This window comes from Nicotiana sylvestris, chromosome 8, assembly GCF_000393655.2.
Source record: "Nicotiana sylvestris chromosome 8, ASM39365v2, whole genome shotgun sequence".
Taxonomy (NCBI): Eukaryota; Viridiplantae; Streptophyta; class Magnoliopsida; order Solanales; family Solanaceae; genus Nicotiana; species Nicotiana sylvestris.
In genome coordinates, this window is record NC_091064.1 from 122238375 (window position 1) to 122263251 (window position 24877).

The 24877-nt window shown below is 38.6% G+C and overlaps 1 protein-coding gene across 1 annotated transcript; it reads right to left on the reverse strand.

The window, feature by feature from the left end:
- Positions 1-387: 387 nt before the first annotated feature.
- On the reverse strand, positions 388-23829 carry LOC104238032 (uncharacterized). The gene is made up of 6 exons (XM_070154464.1): positions 23790-23829; positions 15858-16674; positions 15608-15695; positions 14801-15172; positions 1437-1505; positions 388-918 (listed from the first exon to the last, which is right to left on the reverse strand). The coding sequence occupies exons 1-6, from the start codon at positions 23827-23829 to the stop codon at positions 388-390; spliced, it is 1917 nt and encodes a 638-aa protein (XP_070010565.1).
- Positions 23830-24877: the final 1048 nt, after the last annotated feature.

Genomic DNA, 24877 nt, shown 5'->3' on the forward strand with positions numbered 1-24877 from the left:
CTCTCTGGTCAGAAAAATCTGTAGCTGATAAGTGAGGCCATCAACGAACCTCATGATCCTCTCCCTATATATGGGAACTAGCCAGATAGAATGACGGGCCAACTCAGAGAACCTCATCTCATACTGCATCACGGTCATATCCCCCTAACACAACTGCTCGAACTGCCTGTGCAGCTCATCTCTACGGGAATGCGGTAGATACTTCTCTAGGAAGAGAATGGAGAACTGATGCCAGGTAAGGGGCCCTGCACTAATAGGCCTATGCCTCTCATAAGCCTCCCACCAAGTAAAGGCAGCTCCAGAAAACTGAAAAGTAGTAAATGAGACCCCAAAGGTCTCCAGAATACCCGTTGTACGAAGAATCATCTAACACTTATCAAAGAAATCCTAGGTGTCCTCGCCCTCTATACCACTGGAAGTCGGAGGCTGGATTCTACCAAATCTCTCCAATCGATGCTGCTCGTCATCAGGCATGACTGGAACTACATAATCCTGAGCAAGTGCAACCGGCTGGGTTAGTGGTGCCTCCGATGTCTGAAGTCCCTGAGCAACCTGCTCGGGTGTACGAGTAGTGGGAGTCTGAGTGCCACCTTCAGCCTGAGAAGTAGCTGCTGTAGTAGAAACTGCGGCCGCCTGAGCAAGACTGGTGCACACGGTCAAGATCTGAACTAAGGTCTCCTGAAGACCTGGGATAATAATAGGTGCAGCGGGTGCCTGAGCTGGTCCTGCTGGAGCGTCCACACCTGGGGCCTGATCAAGAATTGGGGCGGCTGGTGGATCTGTAGGTGCTACCCTAGCTGTTGTGCGGGCTACACCCCTGCCCCTACCACAACCTCGACCGTGACCTCTGCCTCTAGTGGCCCCAACTAGTGGTACTGGTGGTCGTCCGTCCTGATCGGTAGCACGTGTCCTCACCATCTGTGAGATAATAGAATAACAAAAGTTTAGTTACCAGAATCAACAGATTCGCACGACAAGAATTCAAAAATGTGAAGTTTTTCCTAAAGGTTCTGCAGCCTCCCGAAGATAAGTACAGACGTCTCCATACCGATCCGCGAGAATCTACTAAACCTACTCATGACCCATGAGACCTATGTAACCTAGGCTCTGATACCAACTTGTCACAACCCCAAAACCGACCCGGTCATGATGGTGCCTATCGTGAAACTAGGCCAGCCGACACATTTCCAAAATAGTTTTACATTTCTTTTAAAAGCTTAAATAATAGAAATTTTCAACTGAAATTCCATAAAAGATGTATAATTAAATAAAAATAAAAGTGGAAAATAAAATGCCCGATTATAGGTGTCACTAAGTCATGAGCAATACATCTGTTTCAAAACATAACTAGACCAAAATAGTCTGAAGATATCCAAAATATACTAGAGGGTAGATAAAGAAGGAGAAAGGTGGGACTGCGAACGTCAGGCAGCTACCTCACTATCTCCGATGAAATCCACGTCTGGAACAGCAACAGCCGCTACCATGGCCTGAGATACATGGATCTGCACACAAGGTACAAAGGGTAACGTGAGTACACCAACATAGTAAGTAACAAGTCCAACTATGGACTAACAGGTAGTGACGAACTAAACCTCAGCAGTTATGACACATTTAAGTGGAACAGTAAAATAAGCATGCTGGCAGTTTAATTATTTAACTCAACAGTATAACAAAACACTAATCCGAACAAATGTGAAGTGTAAAACTTAGTAAATCTCTACATGCAAATGCGAGAAATGTATGAAAATGCACCATGTGCTCCTACTCTCAAGTGCTCAACCATTCGTCACCGCATATGGCCATCCGGCCTAGGAAATCCATCCCGGAATATATATAACACTGGCCTCAAGTCAATCGTACCGAGGAACAAGGGTAATCCAACCCTGAGGAGAAATCCATCTCCAGGTATCAATACTTCGGACAAATCTATGTCCAAGGAAATCCATCCCTTAATAATATCATCCACGCTCACTAGGAGTGTATAGACTCCAGAGGGGCTCCTTTCAGCCCAAGCGCTATAACAAGCCAACGAAGGCATAATCAATAATCTGCTGCGGTGTGCAACCCGATCCCATAACTGTCACTCAAATTCAGGCTCTCGGCCTCACTCAGTCATAACTCTCCAGTCTCACACACACGGGCTCACAATACCAAGAAACTAGCCCGAAACAATTATATGATGTGCCAAACAATAATAACTGAGACTGAGATATGATATAATATGCTTGAACAAGACTGAGTACAGAATATCAATTAAGCTAATGATATGGCAGCAAGAAACGACCTCTCGGGTCTTAACAGTATCAGCGTGAAGCCTTAACATGGTAATTAGCATGATTTACAACTCATTGACTTATTCACATAATCACTACACAGGTATCAGCAAGAAGGAGTCACTAAGCGGTGCCATTGAATGATCCAGACCACATATCCCACGGTGAACGCCACACGCCCATCACTTGGCATTTGCATCACCTCAATATAAATCATAGAACACATAGTTAGGGGTTTCGAACCCTCAGAACCAAGTTTGGAAGTGTTACTTACCTCAAACCAAGTCAAAACTCTAACCCGCGATGCCCTTGCCTCTCGATTCGGCCTCCAAATGCTCCGAATCTAGCCAAAATTAGTATATTATCATCAATATACGCTAAAGGAATGAAACCCATACGAAAATTATCAAATTAGACCAAAAATCCCGAATTTGCTCAAACCCGGCCCCCGGGCCCACGTCTCGGAATCCAACAAAAATTACATAACTAGAAACCTCATTCCCTCCCGAGTCCATTCATACCAAATTTACCTAAATCTGACCTCGTTTGACCCCTCAACCTATCAAATCAAACTCTCCAATTCCAAGCCTTAATTTCCCCAATTTTCACCCCTAATTTCTGCAATTTCCATGCTTAATCAACTGAAATTCTCCATAGATACGAGTATTAAGTCCAAAAATCTTACCTCAACGAGTTTCCCATTTATTCCCTCTTCAAAACCCTCCAAAAGCTCCAAAAAATGAGTTGAAATTGTGAAGAATGGCAAAAATTCGTGAAGAGTCCTTTATATACTTTCTGCCCCAGGGGTTTCACACCTGCGACCCCATAAGCGCACCTGCGCTTCCGCATCTACGAAAAAAAGTATCCACTTATGCAGATTTCACTTATATTGCCAGCCCTCACATCTGCGGTCGCCTTATCGCTCCTGTGGCGTCGCAGATGCGGGGGACCAAGCCACACCTTTGGTCCTCCATGCACCTGCGCCTGCTTTCCGCTCCTGCAAAGCTCGCACCTACGGTTCCCAAATCCGCAGGTGCAGTCACACCAGAATAGCAGCACCAGCTACAATTTTCCAACTCAAACTCTCTGCTAGCCACCCAAATCACCCCGAGCCCCTCGGGACCTCAACCAATTACACCAATAGGTCACCTATAGATACACGAACCTAGTCGAACCTTTGGAACACCCAAATCAACACCAAAACACCGAATAAACCTCAGATTCAAGCCTAAGAACTTATAAACTCTGAAATTTTACAACCGACACTGAAACCTATCAATTTACCTCCGGATGACCTGAAATTTTGCACACATGTCACAAATAACACTACGGACCTACTCCAATTTCTGAAATTTCATTCCGACCCCGATATCAAGTTTTCCACTACCGATCAAAAACTCCAAATTTCCAATTTTGCCAATTCAAGCCTAATTCTACCACGGACCTCCAAATCACATTCTGAACACGCTTCTAGGTCCAAAATCACCTAACGGAGGATTCCGACCCATCAGAATTCACATCCTAGACCTTCTACACATAAGTCAACATCCGGTTGACTTTTCCAACTTAAGCTCCTAAATTAGAGACTAAGTGTCTCATTCCACTCCAAAACCACTCGGAACCCGAACCAACCAACATGATACGATGAACTACAGCTGAACAACATATAAGGAAGCAGAAACGGGGGAAACGGGGTTGTAACTCATGAAACGACCGGCCGGGTTGTTACATTTATTTATGATGGCTACGTTATTCATGCTCGGGGTAGTGCTTAGGCGATGTTATATGATAACAACTAGGTCGGGAATCCAAATTAGAGTAAGAATTTGAGAAGTAAATGCGGAAGCAATAACAACAAAAAATTGAACAACTAGAATTAAAGAGATGAAAATAAATGATATGGGAAGAATTCAAGGAAAGAATTCCAAGAACTTCCAAGAACGTAAGTTCTATAGCCTTGACAAGATCAAAGTAACAACATCTTGATTTATGGAAGAAATCAAACGCCTTTACTTAAAAAGCAAATCAAAACAATAGATTCGGATCTTGACCACTTTACGAGTAACTTGAGACAATAATTAATAACTAGTATTAATCGCCTTCTAAGAATACCACAAAGGAATCAAAGATATCATAAAAGAGAAGTAATCTTACTACCTTGAACTAAGAACTAGTAAAGGTTGAAAGATAAATCTCAAAGCACAAGTAACAAAGGTTCAAAAGAACTCTCAAAGTATGATATACTTAATCAATAAATGTTGTGTCTTATGAATGAGAAGAACTCCTTATTTATAGGAGTTAAAAGCACTTAAAATAATGTAGGGGGTTGCTAAAAAGTCATCTAAATTAGGTAGGGGGCTGCTAGGGGTCACAATAGCCATCAAACTTAGGTAGGTGGCTCCTAAGGGGTAACAAAAGCCATCAAAATTAAGTGGGGGGCGGCCAAATCCTTTTGGGGCAGATTTGGGCCTTAAAACTATTAGTTTGGGCCATTGGTTTGGACTCCAATTGGGCTCCTTTTGAAACACCCCCTTTTGGACCTCTTTTAAGGTCATTTTGAGCCCTATTGGTGGACTTCAAGGGCTGATTTGGTAACCCAATCTTCCTCCTCTTGGACTTCAATTTGGACTACCAAATAATTGTAAAACTTGGACAATTCATCTCCTTTGGGCTTGAGCTCTTCCTCTACAATTAAAAGCTTCTTTATTTGCCATTGAAGTCTAGCAACCTTAGCTTGCAACTCTTTAGCTTGAGATCTTGTAAATGGCCTTGGAGCTTCCAAAACTCTATCATCTCTATCATTGTCCTTAACTATATCCTTGTTCTTGATGCTATCATTCCCCCCTTCTTGAAAAGAATTCGTCCTCGAATTCGATCCTACATCAAACAAAGATAAGTCAGCAACATTAAATGTGGCACTTACTTGGAACTCACCAGGAAGGTCCAACTTGTAAGCATTGTCTCCAATCCTTTCAAGGACTTGAAATGGGCCATCTCCTCTAGGATGAAACTTTGACTTCCTTTTGGAAGGAAATCTCTCCTTTCTAAAGTGAACCCAAACTAAATCTCCAGATTTAAAAATAACTTGCTTTCGTCCCTTATTCTTTCTCAAGGCAGTTTGCTCATTTTTCTTCTCAATTGCAAGCCTTGTTTGTTCATGATTTTTTTTCATCATCTCAGCCTTTGTCCTACCATCAAGATTAGTTATTCATTAGTTTGTAATGGTAATAAATCAAGGGGAGTGAAGGGATTAATACCATAAACAACCTCAAAAGGAGACATACCTGTAGAAGAATGGATTGTTCTATTGTAAGCAAATTCAATCATAGGTAAGTGATCTTCCCATGAAGTTATTGTCACGCCCCGACCCTGGGCCTGGACGTAACACGGCACTCGGTGCCTGACTAAATGTGACCGAGCGAACCAACTGGCTGGCTGAATCAACATGTGATATCATAACATACTAAATGCGGAAGATAAGCTAACACATGCTGACATACTGAAAGTCCGGATTTTTTAAATCAAAGTGCGGAGATACTAATACCATTTTGAAACATATATGCAGCCAACATGGATTAACGTGAAAAGTCTGAGACTCTATCTAACTGTTACTCCAGTCTCTGAAGCCTCTAAAAAGTACTGAAAACACTGACTGTAACAAAAAAATATTGAAGACTGTAAGGTAATGATAATGCCCCGAAAGAACTGGGATCACCAAATAGCTGGTACGAGAATCCTAGCACTCGGAATCATCAACCTGTAAATCATTACCTGCATTGTGAAATGCAGGCCCCAGGCAAAAGGTACGTCAGTACATTTGAATTATATTGGTATGTAAAGCAACTGAAAGAAAGAATTATAAATGCTGAAACTGAAATTAAGTTGATAACTGAGATTTGATAATTGATAACTGAAATGATAACTATTGAAACTGAAACTGAAATGATAACTTATAACTGAACTGATATCTGATAGCTGAACTGGTAACTGATAACTGATAGCTGAACTGATAACTGATAAATAAACTGATAACTGGCAACTAAAATGGTAACTGATAATCGAACTGAACAAAAGAAGTAAGGATATGAATACTCCCTCTCCTGAATGATGAACAACCTGTTTATCTGAATAATAAACTGCGGCCTCAGGCCCAATATATATATATATATATGCACAAAATGTGACCTCGGGCCCAAGTATACGTATACATAACTGCGACCTCAGGTCCAAAATGCATAAAGCATAACCTGCAGCCTCAGGCCCAAAGATGCATAAATCATAAACTGCGGCCTCAGGCCCAAAGATGCATAAATCATAAACTGCGGCCTCAGGCCCAAAGATGCATAAATCATAAACTGCGGCCTCAGGCCCAAAGATGCATAAAACATTGACTACGGCCTCAGGCCCAAATACAGGTGTTCTACATTCAGGGATTTAAAATCAGGAACTGGGAATCATACTGTAATACATGATAGTGAAATACTGAATCACGGTGATTTACATGATATTGGAATACTAGACCATACTAAGTACATAATACTGGAATACTGGATCATACTGAGTTACATGATATTGGAATACTAGACCATACTGAGTACATAATACTAGAATACTGAATCATACTGAGTTACATGATACTGGAATGGGACATGTATTCTTGAACATTGAAACTTCAACTGTCTATGACATACTGGGTAAGCTGTACTGAGACTTAGGGATATCAAACCCAAGTCTATATTGAGTATGAACTGAGCTCACGACGTTCAGAATGAAAGTCATGAACGAGTTATGAAGCTAGAGAATAGAAGTTCTACAACTATTTAAGGAACTAGACTTAACTATATTTCTGAGGCAATTGATACGTCGTAAAAGGAACGTAGTGTAGGGAGGATCATTAACATTCCCAAACATAGAGAGTTAGCCTCACATGCCTCAATTTTGCCCCTTAGTGATACTACAATGATCCACACTACTAAGAACCTTCAATCTACAACAACAACATCCAATGGAACCCAATATTAGTAATAAATTCCATAACTTATGCCATTTAGGCATATTATCAAACACCTTGTAGGCATAGATATTTACACCTCATAACTATAGTGTTGGTTCATCCAACTATCACCATTAACCAACAATTCATTCCACCATCATTCCTAACAAATTTATAACTTCCAACAACATATGTATGACCATCCATTCACGCCCAACCAACAAATCCTATCAAATAATCACCTTTAAATCCCTACCATGGTCATGCATTTAAATTGGGAATTTATGACTTCCAATCACCATACCATAAGTTGTAATACTTGATTCACACTCATAATTCCATAATAACATCATATATGTAAGTCTAAGGGTGTAGGATTACCTCTTGTAGACCAAATCTTGAAAGACAACTTTTGGGGTGTTCTTGAGATTTTGAAGAAATCCTATGAAACCCAATCAAAATCATGTTGTAACTAGTGATTGATAAGTGAAATCACCATGAAAGCACACTTAAAAACTCACCTTAGGTGTGCAATTGGATGCCTTGGTCGAGTTGGGGTGTAGAGGAAACCCTAAGCTTGAGAAGTGACTCAATTTCTATTATTTCCGGCCTTTAGAGTACTTAAAAACCTTCAGTCGCGTAGTTCTCGCGTTGTTCGCGCGTTTGTTAGCGTGTTTTGTTGAGCATTCTGCCTCAGACGCGCGAAATGCGAGACTTCGCGCGATACTTCGCGCGCTCTGACACCTGACTAATGAAATGGTCATAATTTTCTGTATACACCTCCAAATGACGAACGGTTTGTTGCATTGGAAACTAGACCCAAAGGGATTTAATTTGATAGGTTATGCCTCACACAAGTCGTTATAAAACCGGAGATATGATCGTTCAAAGTGAGGTCATGTGCGTATTCATTCACAGCTTTAGTCCATTTTGAAATTTTCCAACTTGGCTTAGACTTAGGCCTCTCCTTAGACCCCAATTAACCTCTAACATAACTTATACACTTATTAACATAACCACTCAATTACCATCACGCTAATACTCATTTAATGCATCCACAACCAATTCAAATTACGGGGTATTACATAAATAGTCCTTGTCCGTACACAACTGATTCATATTTACGGAGTATTACATTACCCATACTCATCTTGATAGGGCTTCACATGTCTAAAAGATCACATTAATAGTCATCTAACACATCCACAACTAATCCAGATTTATGGGGTGTTACATTATCTCCCCCTTGGGATCATTCGTCCTCGAATGATTATTCTGGTTGTATCTTAGGATAACTCTGGACCATAAATGGGTCTAGTGGGAACATGAACTTTCCTTAACACGTGCATACTAAACTGAATGAATACACGATCACTTGAACTGATGAGGTACTGAATTGAATAGGTACTAGACTGAATGGCTACTAAACTTACTAAACACTGAAAGACATGGAGATTTTAATATAAGGCCTGAATGAGAAGGTTAGATAACTTCGACATTTCTCCAAAATACCTACCAGCTAACCGAGCATAACACTATCTCCATAGGGCATAATAATATGCATAACATGAAACATATACATGAATACTGAACTGGCACGAATAATCGAGTGCTGAACTAATGTGAATATCTACTCACTGAACTCACATCAATACTTGAGTATTAAGCTGTCATGAATATCTTAGTACTAGGCTGACATGTGTATCTGAGTACTGAACTGACTTGAATGTTCTAACATGAGATCTGAATACTGAAAACATAAATGTCATGACATGAGATTTGAATACTTCGAAACTTGAATATTATAACATGACACGTGAAATACTGGTGTACAACCGCTAATTATGGTAGAAATTCTAACTCATAAGCTACTTACCCGATCCTTCATAGGATCCTATATGGGTTGATGTATCTGGGATTGAGCTTTCCTTTCTTTCCAAATCTTATAACACCTTTCATAGGCGAAACTTTTAGAAACATCCCAATCATCAACTTGAAACTCTAGGTCTCTATGTTGCATATTCAAATAGGACCTTTGACAACTCTGAACTGTCTACAAATGCTATTGAATCAACTTGACTTTCTTCATAGACAGATACACTGAATCTGGTCCCCGCAACTCTGCTTCGCCAACTTCGAACCAACTAATTGGCAATCTACACCTTCACCCATAAAAATCATACTCTCAAAATGAGCAAGATAATCCTATTATAAGGTCCATATTTACCATCTCCACTAACGGATGTGTGTGTACTAAACTTGGTTTTCTGTTGCTCGACTTTCACTTATTGACAATTCAACCACTTGGCCACAAGGTTTGCAACCTCCTTTTTCATGTCGCTCCACCAATAAGTCTCTTTAAGATCATGATACATCTTTGGGAAACCTAGGTGGATAGAATACCTGAAATTATGGGCTTATAGCGTCTTCCTCCCTTGCTAAGTTCATCTATGGTTGGAACACACAATTTATCCTGGTACCTCAAAGTACCATCATCTCCCCTTGTTCAAAAGCCATCATTTTATGCATGTGAATCCTCTATTTCAGCTACAACAAGTAGGGATCATCAAACCATTTCTACTTCACTTCGGCTACTAAGGAGGAACAGGTCCTGTTCTAGCAATAACTCCACTATCTTTGGTGTCCGAAAGTCGAACTCCTACATTGGCTAAGTAGTGAACTTCTTTCAACATAGTTATCTTGTCTACCTCATTCATGAGCTTTACTTCCCACACTTGATTATCATTCTAAGCACTTCCTGAAAACACTTATAGCATTGTTGTGAGCTAAGTCACTAACCACCACTCGGAATATGAGAGTCTCCTAGAATGGCACTACCCTCGTAATACATAACTGGGCATGATTTTTTAACTTTGTTGTGATCACTTTATCATCAATAACTAAGCTCGGTGGTCATTCTACTCACTTTGTGTTTCTTATACATGCTATACATATTCCTTGTGGTAATTACAAAATTTTCTCTCATTACCGAAATGATTTTCTTTTTCATATCCCTGCTAACTATTCAGGTTTCAAATCTCTAACTGGACTTACTGAAAATTCTCGCCTCACCCCTTAGACCAAAGGTCTTATACTTGCGGACCATTCTATTTTTGTTGGGATCCAAATAACCTTCCTTATTTTCTGCAATTCTTTGCACTCTACATCAATGACGACTTATCTCCCAACTTACTTCTGAGCTAGGGAAACTAAATTATTCACACCTATCATACACAATCTTAATAATTTAACTCTGCTCACATTGTCAATCTTAGGTAGCCACATTTTGATAATTCCTAACGGCTATTCTTCTATAGCTTGCTCTCTCACTGCTAGCTGATTTTTTTCCACTATGCATATGGATCACACTTAGGGAGATTTCATATGTCTTTAACAAAATTGGAATATCTAACCCCAACTCTCTATACACTTCAAAATTACTTCAGACTATAAACCTCCGGCATAAACACATAGTCACATCTTGTGAATGGGAACTGCCATATCGTTTATCTCACAATAATAGACACTTCGTATACCAATTCACTAACATGGTACTTTCTAGTTCTGATTTGAATAAATCTAAACAACTTAAAATCATTCCCTAAAATTCAATGTCGCCTGCTCTTGGTTCTCATTTCGTACCACATATTATTCTTAGCTATATTTCCCTTAGGCTCCTTTCAGTCCAAAACTATAGTGATCAATTCCATGCCCGCTGCAGTTGAATTCTTAACCTGAGACACCTTAGGGTCTGACATACGGATACACTATCATACACATCTAATAAATCACTTCATGTACCATCCAGTGAGCCTTGGGTCTTAATCCCTAAAACATGCGAAGATTTTGCTATAATCACTGTTACTTACATTATCTTTGAGAACCCAAATGCATCACTGTATACTCACAAGTCACCAGAAATTTTGATACACTAAAAATTGGATATTTGGTAACATATAACTGAATACTGAATAACCATAAATTTACTAACTGAAAGACTGTATAACTGGTAACTGAGGTAAACTAATAGCCATGAGACATGATAACTGCTTTGGTACTTTCTGATAAGGTTATGCTATAATCTGTACTTCTATCCATTGCATCCCACTTTCAACATCTCCTCAAATCTCATTTGTTACCTATATGTATTCCATAGTAATACCACAATAGGCAAATCATCCTTTCTAGAACCTTATACCTTTCTTGAGCGTCGCTTGGGTATAATACATTTGGAATTCGATAGGAAAAGAAGGTTAACTATTGCTCTAAGCTGCATGGCACGATCTAGAGTAGAAAGAGATGAGACAATCCTGAATGTCTTGGTAGTTAACCGTTTATATGAGTGGCCGGCACACACATATAAAGGAAACTCCACTGGACACGGCTTTATAGACTCCCTAGGACACTTGAACCTAGTGCTCTGATACCAAGCTTTGTCACGCCCCGAACCTGGGCCTGGACGTAACACGGCACTCGGTGCCTGACTACATGTGACCGAGCGAACCAACTGGCTGGCTGAATCAACATGTGATATCATAACATACTAAATGCGGAAGATAAGCTTACACATGCTGACATACTGAAAGTCCGGATTTTTTAAATCAAAGTGCGGAGATACTAATACCATTCTGAAACATATATGCAGCCAACATGGCTTAACGTGAAAAGTCTGAGACTCTGTCTAACTATTACTCTAGTCTATGAAGCCTCTAAAAAGTAATGAAAATACTGACTGTAACAAAAAAATACTGAAGACTGTAAGGTAATGATAATGCCCCGAAAGAACTGGGATCGCCAAATAGCTGGTACGAGAATCCTAGCGCTCGGAATCATCAACCTGTAAATCATTACCTGCATTGTGAAATGCAGGCCCCGGGCAAAAGGGACGTCAGTACATTTGAATTGTACTGGTATGTAAAGCAACTGAAAGAAAGAATTATAAATGCTGAAACTGAAATTAAGCTGATAACTGAGATTTGATAATTGATAACTGAAATGATAACTATTGAAACTGAAACTGCAATGATAACTGATAACTGAACTGATATCTGATAGCTGAACTGGTAACTGATAACTGATAACTAAACTGATAACTGGCAACTAAAATGGTAACTGATAATCGAACTGAACAAAGGAAGTAAGTATATGAATACTCCCTCTCCTGAATGATGAACAACCTATTTATCTGAATAATAAACTGCGGCCTCAGGCCCAATATATATATATATATATATATATATATATATATATGTGTGTGTGCACAAACTGCGGCCTCGGGCCCAAGTATACGTATACATAACTATGACCTCAGGTCCAAAATGTATAAAGCATAAACTGCAGCCTCAGGCCCAAAGATGCATAAATCATAAACTGCGGCCTCAGGCCCAAAGATGCATAAATCATAAACTGCGGCCTCAGGCCCAAAGATGCATAAATCATAAACTGTGGCCTCAGGCCCAAAGATGCATAAATCATAAACTGCGGCCTCAGGACCAAAGATGCATAAAGCCTTGACTGCGGCCTCAAGCCCAAATACAGGTGTTCTACATTCAGGGATTTAAAATCAGGAACTGGGAATCATACTGTAATACATGATAGTGAAATACTGAATCACGGTGAGTTACATGATACTAGAATACTAGACCATACTAAGTACATAATACTGGAATACTGGATCATACTGAGTTACATGATACTGGAATACTAGACCATACTGAGTACATAATACTAGAATACTGAATCATACTATGTTACATGATACTGGAATGGGACATGTATTCTTGAACATTGAAACTTCAACTGTCTATGACATACTGGGTAAGCTGTACTGAGACTTAGGGATATCAAACCCAAGTCTATATTGAGTATGAACTGAGCTCACAACGTTCAGAATAAAAGTCATGATCGAGTTATGAAGCTAGAGAATAGAAGTTCTACAACTATTCAAGGAACTAGACTTAACTATATTTCTGAGGCAATTGATACGTCATAAAAGGAACGTAGTGTAGGGAGGATCATTAACATTCCCAAACATAGAGAGTTAGCCTCACATACCTCAATGTCGCCCCTTAGTGATACTACAATGATCCACAACACTAAGAACCTTCAATCTACAATAGCAATATCCAATGGAACCCAATATTAGTAATAAATTCCATAACTTATGCCATTTAGGCATATTATCAAACATCTTGTAGGCATAGATATTTACACCTCATAACTATAGTGTTGGTTCATCCAACTATCACCATTAACCAACAATTCATTCCACCATCATTCCTAACAAATTTATAACTTCCAACAACATATGTATGACCATCCATTCACGCCCAACCAACAAATCCTATCAAATAATCACCTTTAAATCCCTACCATGGTCATGCATTTAAATTGGGAATTTATGACTTCCAATCACCATACCATAAGTTGTAATACTTGATTCACACTCATAATTCCATAATAACATCATATATGTAAGTCTAAGGGTGTAGGATTACCTCTTGTAGACCAAATCTTGAAAGACAACTTTTGGGGTGTTCTTGAGATTTTGAAGAAATCCTATGAAACCCAATCAAAATCATGTTGTAACTAGTGATTGAGAAGTGAAATCACCATGAAAACACACTTAAAAACTCACCTTAGGTGTGCAATTGGATGCCTTGGTCGAGTTGGGGTGTAAAGGAAACCCTAAGCTTGAGAAGTGACTCAATTTATATTATTTCTGGCCTTTAGAGTACTTAAAAACCTTCAGTCGCGTAGTTCGCGCGTTGTTCGCGCGTTTGTTCGCGTGTTTTGCTGAGCGTTCTGCCTCAGACGCGCGAAATGCGAGACTTCGCGTGATACTTTGCGCGCTCTAACACCTGACCAGTGAAATGGTTATAACTTTCTGTATACATATCCAAATGACAAACGGTTTGTTGAGTTGGAAACTAGACTCAAAGGGATTTAATTTGATAGGTTATGAATCACACAAATCGTTATAGAACTGGAGATATGATCGTTCAAAGTGAGGTCATGTGCGCGTATTCATTCACAACTTTAGTCCATTTTGAAATTTTCCAACTTGGCTTAGACTTAGGCCTCTCCTTAGACCCCAATTCACCTCTAACATAAATTATACACTTATTAACATAACCACTCAATTACCATCATGCTAATACTCATTTAATGCATCCACAACCAATTCAAATTACGGGGCATTACATAAATAGTCCTTGTCCGTACACAGCTGATTCATATTTACGGAGTATTACATTACCCATACTCATCTTGATAGGGCTTCACATGTCTAAAAGATCACATTAATAGTCATCTAACACATCCACAACTAATCCAGATTTATGGGGTGTTACACTAACTTCCCTCAAAACACATGCCAAAAGTGGCTCAAAAACTTAGCATCCCTATCACTAACAATAGTTCTAGGTATACCATGAAATTTGACAACCTCTTTTACAAAACACTGTGCGCACATTCTTTCAACATCTTTTCTCAGTCCAGGCCAAAAGAAATTTTCGGCCAGTATGTCTAGTGTCTTTGGGACTCCAAAGTGTCCCATAAGCCCTCCACAATGTGCTTCCCTTACAAATACTTCACGTAAAGAGCAATTAGGAATACACAACTTATTTTCCTTAAAGAGAAAGCCATCTTGGAGGTTAAACCTCTCAAAAGGACTCAACTTACAATCTGCAAAAATTTTGCCAAAATCAACATCATTAGCATAAAGTCCCTTGATTTGATCAAAACCCATTAATTTAGAAGTCAGGGTAGAAACTAAGACATACCTCCTTGAAAGTGCATCAGCAACAACATTTTCTTTCCCTTGTTTGTAAGAAATTACATAAGGAAACGTTTCAATGAATTCAACCCACTTAGCATGCCTTCTACTAAGCTTACCTTGACTCTTCAAGTATTTCAAGGATTCATGATCAGTTTTAATGACAAACTCTCTTGGCCACAAGTAATGTTGCCATGTGGCTAAAGCCCTTACCAAAGCATATAGCTCTTTGTCATAAGTGGAATAGTTCAATGTGGCTCCACTTAACTTTTCACTAAAGTAGGCAATAGGTTTAGAATCTTGCATCAAAACAGCACCTATTCCTTTGCCCGAAGCATCACATTCAATTTCAAAAGATTTAGAAAAATCAGGCAATTGTAACAATGGAGCAGAACATAACTTTTCTTTCAACAAGTTAAAAGCATCATCTTGTTCTTTTCCCCATTTAAAAATCTTATCCTTTTTAATAACTTCAGTTAAAGGAGAAGCAATGGTACTAAAGTCTCTCACAAACCTCCTATAAAAACTAGCAAGTCCATGAAAACTCCTAACTTCAGTTACACTCTTAGGTTTAGGCCATTCTTTTATTGCTTTGATTTTCTCTTCATCAACCTCAACTCCTTTAGAACTAACTACAAAACCCAAGAAAATCACACGATCCACATAAAAAGTACACTTTTTAAGATTAGCAAATAAAAATTGCTTTCTAAGAACTTCAAAAACTTGTTTTAGGTGTTCTACATGCTCTTCTAAAGTGTTAGAAAAGACCAAGATATCATCGAAGTACACCACAACAAATTTTCCATGAAAATCCTTAAAAACATGATTCATTAATCTCATGAAAGTGCTAGGTGCATTAGTCAAGCCGAAAGGCATAACTAACCACTCATAAAGCCCATATTTGGTCTTAAAAGCAGTTTTCCATTCATCTCCAGGATTCATTCGAATCTGATGGTAACCACTTTTTAGATCAATTTTAGAAAAGATTTTGGATCCATGTAATTGATCCAACATGTCATCAAGACGAGGAATAGGGTGGCGATACTTTACCGTAATCTTGTTGATTGCTCTACAATCCACGCACATCCTCCAAGTTCCATCCTTTTTTGGTACCAATAGGACGGGAACCGAGCAAGGGCTCATGCTCTCTCTCACAAAACCTTTCTCAAGCAACTCCTCAACTTGCCTTTGAAGTTCTTTTGTCTCTTCTGGATTACTCCTATAGGCTGGCCTATTTGGGATTTGTGATCCAGGTACAAAATCAATTTGATGCTCAATGCCACGTAAAGGTGGCAATCCATTAGGAATATCTTCTGGAAAGACATCTTCAAAATCCTGCAAAAGAGAAGAAATACTACTTGGCAAAGAAGAAGTTAGCAACTCAGAATTAATCAAAGTCTCTTTGTAAGTAAGTAGTATTATGGGTAGCCCCTCTTTTCTTGCATTTAAATACTCTTTGGTTTTTATATAAAAACTCTTTTTTTTTCTTTCCTTAACCTCTTTCCTCTCACCAAGACTGTCTATTTTTTCATTCAAACCCTTTTTTATCTCTTCTCTCAAATTGCTGCCCTCTCTCTCTTTCTCTCGGCCATCTCTCTTTTTTTCTAATTCTTGGCCTTCTTTCTTTTCTTTTTCCTCAAGCTCACTTTTTATCTCTCCCCTTGGTTTTCCCATTGTTTCTCTTAATCTCTTTTGATCTTCAAACACTTGAGAAGGAGATAAAGGTGCAAGAGTAAATTTCCTGCCATTTAGTTCAAGAGAATATCTATTCTTTCTTCCATCATGAAAAACATTCCTGTCATACTGCCAAGGACGACCCAGTAAGATATGACAAGCTTGCATAGGTATTATGTCACAAAGAATATCATCCTCATATCTACCAACATTAAATGAAATCATGCACTGTTTGTTTACCTTTAGTTCACCACTATCATTTAACCATTGGAGTCTATATGGAGTAGGGTGTTTCATGCATGCAAGTCCCAATTTTTCCACAAAGTATGAACTCACCACATTAGCACAACTACCACTATCAATGATCATAGAGCAAGTTTTTCCCTTTATCCCACACCTAGTATGGAATATATTCTCCCTTTGTTCTTCACTATTGCTTGCCAAATTGATAGTCATAATCCTTCTAACTACCCCAATCATGCCCTCATTAGGTAGTTCTACATCATCTTCATCACTCACATCTCCCTCTTCTTCTCCCTCACCTTTTTCACTCTCATATCCTCCATCTTCTCTAAGAATGATGTTTCTTCTACTTGGACATTCATGCATCATATGTCCCCTTCCTTTACATTTATGACATTGAATAGAACTAGAAGGTGTAAAAGGTTTAGGGTTAAAGGTTTTACCTCCCTCTTTGTTCTCAAATTTACCTTTACCCTTGTCTTCTTGAGGTCTAGAAGAACTCTTCATCTCATGATATGGCCATGGCTTCTTGGAGATGGTGCTTGTCCGACCTTTCCACGAGCTAGTCTGCTTTCTTTTATTTTGATTTTCTATCTTTACACACAAATCAACTAACTCATCTATTGTTACATATTGTTGTAATTCTACTACATCAGCTATTTCCTTATTTAAACCATTTAAAAACCTAGCCATTGTAGCCTCTTCTTCCTCTGTACAATTAGCTTGGATCATAGCCATATCCATAGCCTTAAAGTACTCATCCATAGACATGGACCCTTGCTTCAATGTTTAAAAACGTTGTTATAGCTCTCTTTGAAAGTGTGATGGCACGAATCTCTTCCTCATCACCCTCTTCATCTCAGCCCAAGTAGCAACTGGTGCTTGTCCTTCTTGCAATTTGTCCCTAGCAAGCTTTTTCCACCAAATAGCAGCATAGTCAGAAAACTCAACAACAACAAGTTTAACTTTCTTACCCTCAGAGTAGTTGTGACAATCAAAGATGGCTTCAACATTTCTCTCCCAATCAAGGTACAAGTCTGGGTCCCTTATTCCCTTGAATGATGGCATCTTCATCTTTATAAGTCTGGGTCCCTTCTACTCTACCTCTTTGTCCCCTCCTATCTCTTCCCACCCTATCAAAATCAATATCGTTAAAATCATCTATAGGGTTTTCTTGATTTACAATGGGAGCATGGGGTACATTTCTCCTAGCTTGGGGTATAACATTATTTTCCCTCCTAAGTTCAGCTATTGTATCATTTTGATCAGCAATGGTATCCCTCATCTCTTGGAGTTGCAAATTCAACCTTTCAAATTGTTGATGCATAGATTGCAAGGTAAAATCATTTCTTGCTTTGATTTCAGCTTCTTGGAGAACCCTTCGTTCATCATCACTACCTGTACGCGACATCTTTAAAAAAAAGTGTAAACTGTATCACAAAAATTAGCTCTTTTTTTCTCGGAATAACCTTTGAACAAAATACTTTGTAGATTTATAATTAAACCCAACTCGTATGAAATTCTTAGTAGAAAAATTCAGATTTTTGGGGAACTAATGAAAGAAAAACCAAATCCTAGAACTATTAGGCTTGGTTGAAACATGACGCGAACAAAAAGGAAAGGATTATATGTTTAGATTAGAAAGAGTAAGAAAATCTAGGATCCCCTCTTCTTGTTTCCTTTGTTAATTTTTGGTAACAAATTAGATACAAAAGAAATATCCCGGAGAGCACGCAATTCTATTTTTTGTTCTAAAAACTGATTTTCATTTTTTTTAATTTTTTTTTCTTTTCTTTGCTCTTAGTATTCAAGAAATCCCAAGACTTACCAAGAACGAAATCTTGATAAAACCGCTCTGATAACACTTGATAACAACTAGGTCGGGAATCCAAATTAGAGTAAGAATTTGAGAAGTAAATGCGGAAGCAATAACAACAAGGAATTGAACAACTAGAATTAAAGAGATGAAAATAAAGGATATGGGAAGAATTCAAGGAAAGAATTCCAAGAACTTCCAAGAACGCAAGTTCTATAGCCTTGACAAGATCAAAGTAACAACGTCTTGATTTATGGAAGAAATCAAACGCCTTTACTTAAAAAGCAAATCAAAACAATAGATTCGGATCTTGACCACTTTACGAGTAACTTGAGACAACAATTAATAACTAGTATTAATCGCCTTCTAAGAATACCACAAAGGAATCAAAGATATCATAAAAGAGAAGTAATCTTACTACCTTGAACTAAGAACTAGTAAAGGTTGAAAGATAAATCTCAAAGCACAAGTAACAAAGGTTCAAAAGAACTCTCAAAGTATGATATACTTAATCAATAAATGTTGTGTCTTATGAATGAGAAGAACTCCTTATTTATAGGAGTTAAAAGCACTTAAAATAATGTAGGGGGTTGCTAAAAAGTCATCTAAATTAGGTAGGGGGCTGCTAGGGGTCACAATAGCCATCAAACTTAGGTAGGTGGCTCCTAAGGGGTAACAAAAGCCATCAAAATTAAGTGGGGGCGGCCAAATCCTTTTGGGGCAGATTTGGGCCTTAAAACTATTAGTTTGGGCCATTGGTTTGGACTCCAATTGGGCTCCTTTTGAAACACCCCCTTTTGGACCTCTTTTAAGGTCATTTTGAGCCCTATTGGTGGACTTCAAGGGCTGATTTGGTAACCCAATCTTCCTCCTCTTGGACTTCAATTTGGACTACCAAATAATTGTAAAACTTGGACAATTCATCTCCTTTGGGCTTGAGCTCTTCCTCTACAATTAAAAGCTTCTTTATTTGCCATTGAAGTCTAGCAACCTTAGCTTGCAACTCTTTAGCTTGAGATCTTGTAAATGGCCTTGGAGCTTCCAAAACTCTATCATCTCTATCATTGTCCTTAACTATATCCTTGTTCTTGATGCTATCAGAACCCTTACTTCCTCTCCTTGACGTCGTGTTTGCATAATATTCTGGAATTGTAGTGTAACGACCCGGCCGGTTGTTTTGAGAATTTACGCCCCGATCTCATATTAACTAACTTTGCCTGTGTTTGTTTCTACTATTGTGAGTTGCCGGAATTCGTTTTGAGTTTCGGAGTGTTTTGGGACACTTAGTCCCTAAATGAGAGCTTATGCTTTAGAATTTGGACCATAGTCGGAGCAATATGAAGACGACTTCAGAATGGAATTTCGTCGATTCCGTTAGCTCTTTTGGGTGATTTCGGACTTAAGGGCGTGCTCGGATTGTGCTTTGGAGGTCCGTAGCTTATTTAGGCTTGAAATGCCGATAGTTGAATTTTTGAAGTTTCCGGATCGATAGTGAGATTTTGATATCGGGGTCGGAATCCGATTCCGAAAGTTGGAATAGCTCCAAAGTGTTGAATGTGACTTGTGTACAAAATCTGAGGGGCAATCCGACATGGTTTGGTTGGTTTTGACATCAGTTGTAGAATTCTTGAGATTTCAATATTCATTAGGCTTGGATTGGAGGTGATTCGTGGTCTTAGCATTGTTTGATGTGATTTGAGGGTTCGACTGAGTTTGTATGATGTTTTAGGATTGGTTGGTATGTTTGGTTGAGGTCCCGGGGGCCTCAGGTGAGTTTTTGATGCTTAATGGAAGTTGAATTTGGACTTAGGCTATTCTGAAGTTTGCTACTTCTGGTACTTTCGCACCTGTGGTAAGGAGCCCGCAGGTGCGGCCTACAGAATCGAGGAAAGAGATCGTAGGTGCGGTTTTGGGTACAAAGGCCAATGACCATAAATGCGGCTCTAGGACTGCAGAAGCGGACCGCATCTACGGAGAAGGGAGTAGGTACAGTGCGTAGAGAGTTAATTAAATTCTGCAAATGCGGAGCCCAAGACGCAGGTGCGGGACCGCAGGTGAGGCCCCATGAACCACAGATGCAGTAATCGCTGAGCAGATATAGAAAATTCGAGGGTTTGAAATTTCATAACATAAAAATCGAATTGGAGCTCATTGGGAGATGATTTTTCGAAGGGTTTTGAAGGAGGAACATTGGGTAACGAATTCTAACTCGATTTTGATCATAATATATAATCTATTGTTGTTTTCCTCTTCTAATTAAGGAAATTGAGGGTAAAAGTTTGAAAATGGGAGAAAAGTCCCCCAATTTGAAAATCCGAGTTTTGAGTGAGATTTTGGCATCGGATTTTGGTGATTTCTGTTCGAGTGTGTTCGTGAGTGAATGGGTGTTAATAATCTGTATTTTTTACCCGATTTCGAGATGTGGGCCAGGTGAGGATTTTTGGGCGTTTTTCTATTTTCTTACTTTAGCTTCGATTCCTTTAGCTGAATTCGTTATTTGTAGTTATATTTACATTATGAAATTTATTTGATTGGATTTGGGCCACTCGGAGTTGGATACTCATGGCAAGAGCATGATTTCAGATTGATTTTGAGTTGGTTCAAGGTAAGTGGCTTGCCTAACCTTGTGTGGGGGAACTCCCCTTAGGATTTTGGTACTGTTGTTATATGAGTGTCGTGTACGTGAGGTGACGAGTGCGTACCCGCGCTAATTGTTGGAAAACCCCATTTTCATTAAGTTAATATCTGTGTTTCCTTTTTGTTGAGCACTACTTGTATCTTAAAGCCTACTGTTTAGTTTAGGAAAGCATGCTTAAGTGACTTAACTGTTCTATCTGCTTAAACTATTTACTTGAATTCTATACAGCATGTTTAGAATAGTAATCTCTGTTTTCTTGGTACGAACTTGGATAGAACTGTAGATTTTTTTTCTTGAGTCTGTTGTGTGTTTACTTTGGGATTACGGGACGATATCCCAGGAGATCCCCCTGCATGTTTACTTTGGTACTACGGATTGGTATTCTGGGAGATTCCCCTGTATATTTATGATTTGGACTACGGGACGATATCCCGAGAGATCCTCTGCATATTTATAATTGGGACTATGGGACGATATCCCTAGGAGATCCCCTGTACTGGATATTTACTTTGGGAATACAAATTGGTATTCCGAGAGATTCCCCTGCATATTTATGATTCGGACTACGGGACGATATCCCAGGAGATCCTCTGCACATTTACGTTTGGGACTACAGGATGATATCCTGGGAGATCCCCAATTGCTATCTTTGTGTACAGAGTTATATTCTTTCTGTGACTTTATTCTTTTCGACTGTTAGTATTTTAATTATACTGTCAGATTATATATATATATATATATATAACACCAGTAGGGCCCTGACCTTCCTCCTCACTACTCGACCGAGTTTAGGCTTGGCACTTACTGGGTACTGTTGTGGTGTACTCATGCCCTTTTCTGCACATGTTTTTCGTATTCAGATCCAGGTTCTTCTGCTCAACTATTCTATAAGTGAGGCAGGTGATATCAGAGACTTCGAGATATATCTGCCGCGTCCGCAGACCTTGAAGTCCCTTTCTATTCTCCCCTTTAGCCTTAGACTTTCCTGTATTTACTTTTGATCAGACATTCTGGAGTTAGAATACTATGTAGTTTTTCTATAGCTTGTGATTTCATGAGATTCCGGGTTTTGGGAGTTTTGATTCAATTTTGAGAGTGTGTATTGTATATGCCGAGCGACATTTTAAATTCTTTTATTATGTTTTACCCGCAACTTGCTAGTTTCGTATTTCATTTCCTTTTTTCGTAATTTGTTAGGCTTACTTAGTCGTAGAGACTAGGTGCCGTCGCGATAGTTCACGGACGGAGAACTTGGGTCGTGACAAGTTGGTATCAGAGCCTTAGGTTCATAGGACTCATGAATCACAAGCCGGTTTATTAGAGTCTGGCAGATCGGTACAGAGACGTCTGTATAATGGTGTATTCTATGCCGGGCCCAGGCCTAAATGGGCCAAACGGGCTGGGCTTAACGGGCCTGGGCTTGGCGGGCTTGGGCTTTGGCGGTCCCGGGCTTCGTGTGCTCAACGGGTGGAACCAGCCCGTGACGGGCCTAAGCCCATATGGTCCTGGGCTAAACGGGTCGGGCTCGTGGGCTTAGCGGGCCTAACGGGCTTTTTTATTTCCGGGCTTTTTTTTTTATAATTTTTTTTGTTTAAGGCAATTTATTGTAAACCATATCATGTCTATATAAAAAATATATATGTAATATATATGTAGAAATCTAATTATTAAAGTGCTTGACGAAAAAGTAAAATAACAAAACAATAGTAAAACTAAATTACCATGCAAAATAAATTAATAAGAAAGTACAATATGTAGTATATATATATATATTTGTAGTATATAGTATCTTCTTGTAGTATATATATTTGTAGTATTTGTAGTATATATATTTGTAGTATATAGTATATATATTTGTAGTATAATGTTTTGTAGTATATATATATAGATTTTCTTGTAGTATATATTGTATGTTATGTATATATATTACCTTATATATTTTCTTGTAGTATATATTGTATGTTATGTATATATATTACCTTATATATTTTCTTGTAGTATATATTGTATGTTATGTATATATATTCCCTTATATATTTTCTTGTAGTATATATTGTATGTTATGTATATATATTATAGCTTATAAATAATTGCAAGTTAAAGACAAAAAAATATTGCAAAAAGATATTCAAGGGCATGTATTATAATTTTTATTACCAAAAATGGCATATCTTTCTTAGTCTTCCTCCCCCCAATGGAATGAGCACAACAAGGTACTAATACCACCATTAAAAGGGAAAAAAACTAAAAGAAGATATGTCAAAGTACAAGTTACACCATAATCTACATTGTATCTCGAATAAATTTTATAAATCCTTCAAGGTTCGGAGGCGGTTGCGTTGGTGGTGGTGGAAAAGAAGCTTGTTCATCACCACTTCCGGGCGAAGCATCCTCCTCCTCAAGTTTCGCCATCATTTCTTCATAAGCTTCATCTATCGCCGGTTGTGATTTCGCAATTCCAAAGTTTCTTCTTTCCGAGCGGATCCAATCTCTGAACAGTACAGATTTTTCCAAGCTCTCCCTCATTGACGCTCTATGATCACCTATTTGAAGTCTTGCTTGACTGAAAGCGCTCTCTGATGCAACAGTTGAAGCTTGAATAGATAAAATATCCCGAGCCATCTTTGCAAGAACCGGAAAATGTTTTTCCCTTGCCTTCCACCATTCCAAAAGATCAAAAGTGCCGTCTGGATTTTCCTTTTCAAGTCCCTGCGACAAATAAACTTGAAGCTCATTTAGATGTGAAGTTTCATCATAATTATCACCTTGAGAACCCCTGAACTCCGTCCAAGATTTAAGTGCTTTTAAGCCCGCAACTCTTTTAGACGATTGTGAACTAGACGAAATAGGGGTTGGAACATTTGGCCTACCATGCTCTAAGGCAAGTTGATAATCATTATAAATTGTTTGAGCATTAATTTTAATTGAGGCTTTTGCATCTGCAAGTGTAGCAAATTCCTCATTTGAAAGATCTAAAGCCTTATAAATATTTGAGTACCAAAAATGAGGACCTCCTAATTTCATTGTAGGATTTAACATTGCAGCAACACCATAAATAGGAGGGATAGGGAAAAAATATTTTTTAAACTTTTCTTTCATTGCATTTATAGCAAGTTGATAAATTTCCCCACCCTCCGAAAATTCAACAAACAAATCACATAGTGCTGCAATATAAACTAAACAGTTTGAAATAGTAGGATAATATTGCCCAGAAAATGCATTTGTAGCAATTTGAAAATGTTCTAAAAAATCTATAAGAATTTTAACATTCGTCCAATCTTGAGTAGTAAGCATTTCATCATCATCCTCACCACCTACCCGAGCATTAAACGTTGCATTAATTGGGTTTCTATATTCATATGCAACTACTAAACTTTCGTACATATAATTTCATCTAGTCGGGCAAGGTTTAGGAACCTTTCTTTCTCTAAGGCCATATTCATCACATTTTTTAAAATAT